Consider the following 9603-nt stretch of genomic DNA (forward strand, 5'->3'; position numbering starts at 1 on the left):
GCTGCTTCATGGTCGTTGTTGCCTCCCCGCCTTTAGGGCTGCCAAGTTCCAATGCTGCAGTTAAGGATGGAAAGCCCAACTGGCAGAATTTGCCTGTAGAACTTTAAAGTCTAGTATTTGCTTCATAAGGAAGTGAAACAAAGAGAAACATTTTGAAAAGAAATGAGTGAAAAGTACAAACAGGGACCATTTTCAAACAGAAAGTCTAGAAAATGCAACACTTCATCCTCCCACACATCTTGGGTCTCTGTTGTTAAAAGTGCCTTATAGGTCCAGCCGTTGTTGAAAGATGCCTTATAGGTCTGGGCAAATAACAATTCTTTCTAAAGCCAGGCGACTCCAAAATGTAGAAGGAAGCATGTTGCAGGCAATCCAGATTGTTCAGTTCTGTCTAATCAAAGCTAGTTAGATTTGGTCATTATTGATTTATTTTTACATTGATATTCTGCTCTTCCTCCAAGGAACCCAGAGCAGTGGTTATGTTTATCCTCATAACAACCCTGTGAAGTAGGTTAGGCTGAGAGATAAGTGACTGGCCCAGAGTCACCCAGTGAGCTTCATGGCTGAACGGGGATTTGAACTCAGGTCTCCCCAGTCCTAGTCCAGATATCTAAACACTATGCCACGCTGGCTCACGTACTGGTCCCCTACTGACCACATGCAGTTCTTTAGAAATATGACCCACTGATGTCCATGAAACTTATAATTGCACTTGGCATGAGGTTGCTAGATGAACATTTTTCAGTTCCTTCACTCATAACCTCCTTAGAAGACTGCCATCCATTATGTCTTTTAACTCATTAGGGAATTTCAGTAAATATGGTAAGGGGACTACAACTTCTGCATTAAAAAGGAGAAAATCTGTATTCCAAATAGTTTCAAGTTGAACAAGAGAAGTTGTCTCCACCATTTAGAAAAGCAGCTGGGATTTGCTCAGCTGTGTTTGTGCACTCGCTTGATACTCATAGTCCATTTAAGAACATAAGAAAAGCCCTGCTGGATCAGGCCCAAGGTCCAGCTTCCTGCTTCACACAGTGGCCCACCAGATTTCTGTCAGTCTCCATTGTCAAAGCAACTGTGAACAAATTTTCTGCCTTTAGTGCAGAAATATATCAATAGACAACAGTCTTGGCTATTGCTATCAAGAGGGTGAGCAGAGCCAGGCATGCTGTCTGCCTTGTGCAGGGAGAGAGGGTGATTTTGCCCCATCCCATTGGAGGGATGAGGCATGTAGATGGTGGGATGGCTGCAAAGGTTTGTGCATCCTAGCCAAACAGGCTGCCACTGGTTTAAGGCACCAACACCTCCCCACAGCATAGTTCCTATTCAGCACCAACCTGCTGACTCACCCAGCTTTCCTCAAGATAGGATTAGTCAACTGCTTGCATTGGGTGAGGAATAAATAGGAATTTTGTTGCTCCCATTCCCTACGTTGGTGGTGTGATGGGAGCCTTTTTCACCTACTTGTTCTGTCAAGTTGGATGGCTTCATATTCAACTTGAAACAGAATTTTGCCTTTTTAATGCAGTTGTTGTAGGGTCCCCCACCATATTTACTGAGTTTCCATAATGAGTTAAAAGACATAATGGATGGCAGTCTTCTAAGGAGGTTTTGAGTTATGGAATTATCTTACTGAAGAACAGCAACCTCATGCTAAGTGCACTTGTAAGTTTCATTGACATCAGTGGGTCATACTTCTAAATAACTGTGTGTGGTCTGAAGGGTTAAATGTATCATATCAGTTTGTGCCCTGTCAATCACAAATGGCATGTTCGGTGAGCACTGGAATGAAGGAGAGCCCTGGGAGGACGAGGATGAGCAACTCAAGGTTTCAGATTGAAAGCTGGCTTACCCAAAGCAGTCCATCATCACAGCTTACTGCCATGAGGGGATCTGTAGGGAGCTGACCCTTGGACTCTGGTGGGTCACTGGCCCCAGAGCTGAGTACACCAATAGGGGCTCCTTGATCCACCTTTAAGGTGAGTGGGTGGTGAAGAGCAAAGACCAAGTTCTGTACTGATCCAATGCTTGTTGCTGGGGAGAACTTGCCATTATAATCTGAATGGCAGCCTAGCTCTCAACTTGAAAGCAGAGAAAGTCATTTTAACTAATTCCTCAATTGCAGAGCAGTTGTCTAATAACAAAGTTGTGGCCCTTTGCTTGCCTGGTTTCATGTCTATTTACCACATCTCATGTCTTTATTCCAGGGGCAAGAAGCGGCTGTATTTAGCAATAGCAATAGCAGCAATAGCACTTACATTTATATACCGCTCTATAGCCGGAGCTCTCTAAGCGGTTTTCAATGATTTAGCATATTGCCCCCAACATTCTGGGTACTCATTTTACCGACTTCGGAAGGATGGAAGGCTGAGTCAACCTTGAGCCCCTGGTCAGGATCGAACTTATAACCTTCTGGTTACAGAGCGGCAGTTTTACCACTGCGCCACCAGGGGCTCTGGTTACAGGGCGGCATTTAATTTAAGAACTAACCTTGAAAAGGGGTGAACACAAAGCATGTCAAAAATAAAGAAGGCTACTTTTCCTATACAGCCATCTGGTTTTTTGCATGTGTTTGCTGCTGTTTTGAATGATCTTCTATTGTTTTCTGCCTCCCTGAAAAGCCTGTTCCATAGTCCAACTGGTTGTTACGGTTAGGAAGTGTTAGCTCTGTCCAAAATCTTATTCTATTTTGCTCCAGATTAGTCTGATATATTCTTGTTTAGAGGATCAACTATAATGTATGATTGACAAGTTCCCATTCATAATAAGACAAGGTCTTCCAGTGATTCAGCTACAAGCACCCTATGGCCTACTCCTTCCCAGTCCCTTCCACAAAGCCTCATTCCTGCAGGTATCCTGTACACCAAGGGGTGGGGTCTTGTTTGGTCAACAATGATCATGTGCATTGTAGCATGACTAACAAAGCATTGATACATCCATATGAGACTAATGGTTGCATTGTTATGCAGTAACCCCTGTACCCTCCATTTTGCATGAGGAAGAGGCTGGATAACACTGGATTTTTGTTTTGTTTTGTTTTGTTGCTAATTCAAAGCAAAATGGAAGTTTCTTTGGTGCACTGTCATATTTTAACTGTGAACTGGATACAAATTTGTTCGCTGGGTATTTCTCTGAAACTTTTATGGCAGAAGCCCTTTTCACATGATAGTGCATGTAGGCTGAATATTGGGGTGAGGAGGCAAGATCATTGAGCAGACATGAGGCTCTCTTCACATGGCAAGCATGTGGTTCTCTCCATATGATGAGAAACTTGGGTTCCCAATTGTGAGGGACCAAGTGCACACACACACTCGTACATGTGTAGGCTCTGTTCACACTATCAAATGAATGCATGTATATCAGGGGCACAGTCCCGCAACCCCCACCATGCCCTTTCATTTGTCACCTGAAAGGGCACCATTCAGTTCCCAGTTCCATTCCTTCCAGTATGTTCATTTTTCCATAATCCTTGGATTTGCAACTGATCCCAGTTTGGCATTACCTGTAAATCTGATGCTTAACTGTCACCTTCCAATTGATATCAATGAAATTTTAAAATATTTCATGTTGCCTGGACCAAGCTTTTACACAATTAGCTCCCTCACAAGCTTATTCAAATAAATTGTCCTGTTGTCTCAGTATCAGTCAAAAATGGCTCCTCAAGTTGCTTCTTTTATTTCTAGGTGCAAGATCTTTTTCCTAGACATAAAAACTTTCAGATTTTTCTGGGCTTTCCTCTATAAATTTTCTGCACATATATAGCTATTGACCCTTATTATTACTAGCTAATGACATGAATGCTCATTTTATCTGTTTGTAGAAGACTAGAATAACATTTTTTTTCCTCTGGGTAGGTAAAGGTAAAGTTGTGCCCTCGGGTCAGTGTCAACTCCTGGCGACCACAGAGCCCTGTGGTTTTCTTTGGTAGAATACAGGAGGGGTTTACCATTGCCTCCACCCACGCAGTGTGAGATGATGCCGTTCAGCACCTTCCTATATTGCTGCTGCCTGCTTCCTATATTGCTGCTGCAGCACCTTCCTATATTGCTGCTGCCTAAGAGGAGAGCAGGTCTTGTGGTAGCAAGCATGACTTGTCCCCTTAGCTAAGCAGGGTCCACCCTGATTGCATTTGAATGGGAGACTTGATGCATGAGCACTATAAGATATTTCCCTCAGGGAATGGAGCTGCTCTGGGAAGAGCAGAAGGTTTCAAGTTCCCTCCCTGGTTTCTCCAGGATAGGGCTGAGAGAGATTCCTGCCTGCAACCTTGGAGAAGCCACTGCCAGTCTGTGAAGACTGAGCTAGATAGACCAATGGTCTGACTCAGTATATGGCAGCTTCCTATGTTCCTATAATATTGTAGTTTCATACCAGCGGGAATTTGAAACAGCAACCTCTTGCTCACTAGGCAAGTCATTTCCCAGCTGCGCCATTAGGCATGTACTTCCAAGGCACAAGACTACTAAAAAATTCCCACCAATATATTTTCTGGATTTTTCTCCCTCCTCTTTGATTACCAATCTCCTCACCCAAATACCACTCTTAAACAGTTTGTAGGCGGAACTAATTCTTTTTCATGATTAAATGAATGTATTTTATGTATTGAGGTATATATTAATTGACTTTATGCCTAAAAAGCTCCCAAGGCACTATACAACTAGTCAAAAACAACACAGAATTAAACAAAAAATTAACAATGCTCTGCCAAATTATCGTTTGTTCCTCTGATATTTTCATAAATACATGTCTAGTTCATTGACATGTTCACTGCCAAATTTTTTAAATTTTAATGTGTTTTTATCTATTTTATTTATCTTTTTATGACTTTTAAATGTGTTATATTTTATCTTTTAGTTCTGTACACCACCTAGAGATTTTTATACTAGGCAGTATATTAATTAATATACTGCCTAGTATAAAAATCTCTAGGCGGTGTACAGAATATTAATCAATCAATCAATCAATTAATAACTAAAGAACTGCATGTTTCCCACAATAATATTTCTAAAAATAAGATTACAGGCTCACCTCTCCAGATGAATCTGAAATGATCTCCTTTGTGTTCCTCATCTCCCTGTTCTCTGCAAAGACCGGTATGTTGGGGCTGAAAACCATGAGGTCATTCTTGCCACTGGCCTCCCCACTTACTCCTGCCAGGATGTGGCTGTGGCGATTGGAATATGACCAGCTGCCCACTTCACTGGCACACACCAGTGTAGCTGTGCCTGGGCCATACGCCATTGCCTCCTTCGCCTGGTTTTGGCATCTCAGGGCCATGTATACTATGATCACCAGCAGAAACAAGCTGGACACTGAGCAGATGGCGATGATCAGATAGACATTGACATTGTCCGCCAGGGGCTGTGGGCCCCCTCCTGTCCTAGAAATGCGGGTATCAGTTTTAATGGCCTGGGCACTTGCCACCAATGAAATACTCAGAGTGGCTGTGGCCGACAGGACTGGTTTCCCATGGTCTTTCACCAGAACCAGCAAACTATGGCTGATGCCACCCTCCATCTCTTCCAAGGCACGTACTGTGCTGACCTCACCACTGTGCAGCCCCACCCTCCAAGGGCCAGTGGTAGCCTCATGCAGCTCATAGCGCAGCCAAGCATTGTAGCCTGAGTCAGCATCCAGGGCATGGATTTTGCCCACCATGTGCCCAGCAGCCACAGGGACCACCAGCAGAGTGTGGCCATCCTCTACTGGTGCAGATACTGCAGGCACATTGTCATTCTCATCCACCACAAAGACTTGCACCGTCACATTGCCACATAAGGAGGGCAGCCCAGCATCCTTGGCTCTCACTTGGAACTCCAGCAGCTTCATCTCCTCATAGTCCAAAGGCTGCAGGGCATAGAGCTTCCCACTCTCTGAGTGCACTGAGATGTAGCTGGACAGTGGCCAGAGCTTCTCATCCAGCCAGTAGCTGACCTGGCCATTCTCAGCCACGTCCGGATCTGAGGCAGACACGGTGAAGATGTGAGCACCAGGTGGGTTGTTCTCTTTCACGAAGATTGTGTAGGAGGGCTGTACGAAAGCAGGTGCATTGTCATTCACATCGCCAATGGGCACCACCAGGCTGCTGCTGGTGGACAGTGATGGAGCCCCGTGGTCTTGTGCTGTCACCACCAGCTTGTATTCTGCTTGCCACTCTCGATCCAGTGCTGCAGCCACCACCAGTGAGTAATAATTCTTGAAGGTAGACATTAGCTTGAAGGGTAGACCGGGGGGACTCATGGAGCAGCTCACTTGCCCATTGGCCCCAGAGTCTCTGTCTGAGATGCTGATCAGAGCTACCACTGTCCCCAGTGGGGAGTCCTCTGGGACTGGCACGGACAGTGACTTCAGAGACATTTCCGGAGTGTTGTCATTCACATCCAGCACTTCTATCAAAAGCTTACAGTTACCTTGCATTGGCGCATGGCCTTTGTCAGTGGCTAAGACTTGAATTTCATATAAGTTTACATCTTCAAAATCCAGCTTTCCCTTCAGCCTGACTTCCCCAGTATTTTCATCAATTCCAAATGAGGGTAGGGGTGTATTAAAGGCATAGATTATGTCTTTATTAATACCTTCATCAGGATCTGTTGCTTCTAACTTAATAACAAGAATTCCATTTGCTGACATTTCTGATAGACTCACTTCATAGACTGACTGATTAAAAACAGGACTGTTATCATTAACATCCAGCACAGTTATCAGTAGCTGTACTGTCCCTGTGAGCTCCAATTCACCCCCATCAGTTGCTGTTAGCAATAAATGGTACGAAGGGATGTCCTCTCTGTCCAAAGTTCTTTTTAAAACAAGCTCTGGTGACATGATTTTGCCATTCTTATTCTGAGTGTTCAGGACAAAGTAATCATTCAGGCTGACCCTATATGCAATCTGGGCATTTTGACCAACATCTGCATCTGAAGCACTCTCTAGTGAGAGGCGAGAGCCAGATGTTGTTGATTCCGATATAAAAAGATTTAACTGGTTTACAGAGAAAATGGGGGCATTGTCATTTATATCCTTGATCTCCACCTCTACATGGAAGATCCTCAGGGGTTTATCCACAATCACCTCCAAGTGAATGGAGCACAAAGGGCTCTTGCCACACAGCTCCTCCCTGTCTATCCGGGAATTCACAAACAAGATCCCATTCTGCACATTTACCTCAAAATAGTCCCCATGTTCTTCAGACTCAATCCGGAAGAGCCGAGGCACCAGCTCACTCACCTCCAGCCCAAGATCCTGGGCAATGCGGCCCACAAAGGTGCCATGCTGGGATTCCTCAGGCACAGAATAATGGAGCTGGCCGCTCCCCATTTCCCAGGCTGTGTGGAGCAGAACCAGCTGCAACAGCTGCTTCCTCACCAAAAAGCTTTGTTGCCAAATAACCATTGTAATTCGTTTTCATGGAGAAAGCAAAGGGATGCACAATCTTTTGATCCTTTCAGTCCAATTAGGTGAGTATGAGTTTAATATTCCAAGTGTCCAGTTCTGTTCCTATGTCAAGCAGTCATAATGGTTATTTGCTTGCTGCAGATTTCTGCAGGAAGGAGGGAGGAGCTGACTGTTCCTGTCTTCTGAGACTATTTTTTATTAAACAGCGACACCATGTGATGGAAATTGTTAACATTGAGAAATGGTGTTTTCCGCTATCTGATTTTAGACTTTAAAACATAAAGTCTAAGATCAGATAGCAAGAATGTATGTTATAACTCAGGGTTCACTAAACCCCTAGCTTTTCAATAAAATAAATTTGAAAATGTATTTAAATGCATTGTCTATTCAGCTTTCCTTAAAAGGAACTGCCCATCTTTGGGCAAATACGCAACACTAGCATTGCCACATGCAGTTAACAAGTCCATTTATTAATTTCCACACTTTATATTTATATTTATTTATTTATGTAAAAGGTTTTATCTGATTCACACTTGCCTTCAGTGGCATGGGCACTAATTCCCATTATGCAATCCACTGATAATATGGGTCTGAAGGAATCACTTGGGCTAATTGTTCTTTTCCATGCAAATGTTAGATGGGAGGGAAACATTCACGTAGGAAGGAACTGCATCATTGGCTCCAAAAGATTCCTTCCTACAAACATTCCCAAAGCAGTGTAGAAATGCACTACTTTCCTGTAATCACTCCTAATTATCTTTCTCAGATGGGCAGCCACTAAGTGACGAGGTTGGCTTAACTTTGAGTCTTTATGGGCTAATGACCAAGTAGGGCCTTGTGCACAATAATCTGGGGGTGGTTTGGGGTAGGGAAGAGCCTCAACCCTGATCCCTGCAGACAACCAGAGCCTCTGTTTGGCTCTCCTAACTCACTACCCACACCATCACAGCTGCTGAGAGCTAGGATGAGGGAAAGTCTTCTGGGTATTGGGAGAGAGCTCCCACAATGCTACTAGCCATAGAGAAAACCTCATTACATCACAGCCGTCATCTGACTAGCCACAAAAGGGAAGGAGGCAGGGCAAGCCCATCCAAGCCATATTGAGCAAGTGATCATAGAGTGTGCCATTGAGAGCAGCACATTCACTAATCACAGCCCCTCTAGCTGCAGCACTCTCGGATAAACATGGTGGCCAACACCTGCAAAAACAGGGAAATGCTAACACACAGTCAACAACCTGAGGTAGCAGGGCTACTACTCTTCACTAACCTGGATGAAAATCTAGGGTTAGAAGCAGGGTTACCCAGAGCTGGACTACCAAGGCTTGGGGGATTTACCCTGGATTACATGAGCATGCAAACCTGGGTCATCTGCCTCAAACCCAAGTTTAGATGATCACTTATTGGGGCTATTCTCACAATCAGCAAAAATCGGGCTTGGAGAGCCTAGCCTGATTTTGGCTGATTGTGTAAACCACTGGGCTCACAGGCAAGCCCAGTGGCTTACAAGCAGCTAGCCCGCTTTTTTAGCCCTCCCCTTAGCCTGGGTTTGCAGAGCGAACGCCCTGCAAACCCGGGCTTTCCGATCATGAGTAGCCGCTGTGTGGCTGCTCACGAGTAGACCCCCGGAGGGGAGGCAAAAAGTCGCCTCCCGGCTCTGGGGGTCTCCTCAGTATGCCCTGCGTGAGCGCTCTCCCTGCACACAAGCGGGGAGGGAGCCCTGGGCGGCCGAATCAGCCACCCACACGATTGCCACACGGCCTCCAAGCTCCCACTGGCTCTGTCACAGAGCCGGCAATCGTGTGGGCGGCTGATTCGGCCACCCAGAGCTCCCTCCCCGCGCACTCACAAAAACCGGGTCTCACTGATCGTGAGACTCACTGATCGTGAGACCCAGCTCACTATTGTTCCTGAAATTCAGATTAAACCTGCAAACCCTATGGAAAGCATGTGCTAGAATGTGCTAGAAGAACTGCACACAAAGAGCTAGAAGAGCTGCACCCCTGCGACTCTTTACTGTTTCCTATGTGACTGACTGAGATGCTTGACTCTTTAAGGCTATGCACACAAGCAGCCCTACCCAGGTTAGGGGAGCCCTCAGGTAGGGCTTCTCATGTGCATCTTGGATCATGTGGGCATGCAGCAGTATGCCAAGGGGGGAAATCCACAATTGTCTGGGGAGAAAGTAAATGAAACCCTGCCTTCCCGCCCA

The 9603-nt window shown here is 45.2% G+C and overlaps 1 protein-coding gene across 1 annotated transcript; it reads right to left on the minus strand.

The window, feature by feature from the left end:
- Positions 1–5016: 5016 nt before the first annotated feature.
- LOC128323187 (protocadherin alpha-8-like) lies at positions 5017–7389 on the minus strand. Its single transcript, XM_053245906.1, has one exon. It carries the CDS (start codon positions 7387–7389, stop codon positions 5017–5019), a length of 2373 nt encoding a protein of 790 aa, XP_053101881.1.
- Positions 7390–9603: the final 2214 nt, after the last annotated feature.

This window comes from Hemicordylus capensis, chromosome 4 (genome assembly GCF_027244095.1).
Source record: "Hemicordylus capensis ecotype Gifberg chromosome 4, rHemCap1.1.pri, whole genome shotgun sequence".
NCBI lineage: Eukaryota > Metazoa > Chordata > Lepidosauria > Squamata > Cordylidae > Hemicordylus > Hemicordylus capensis.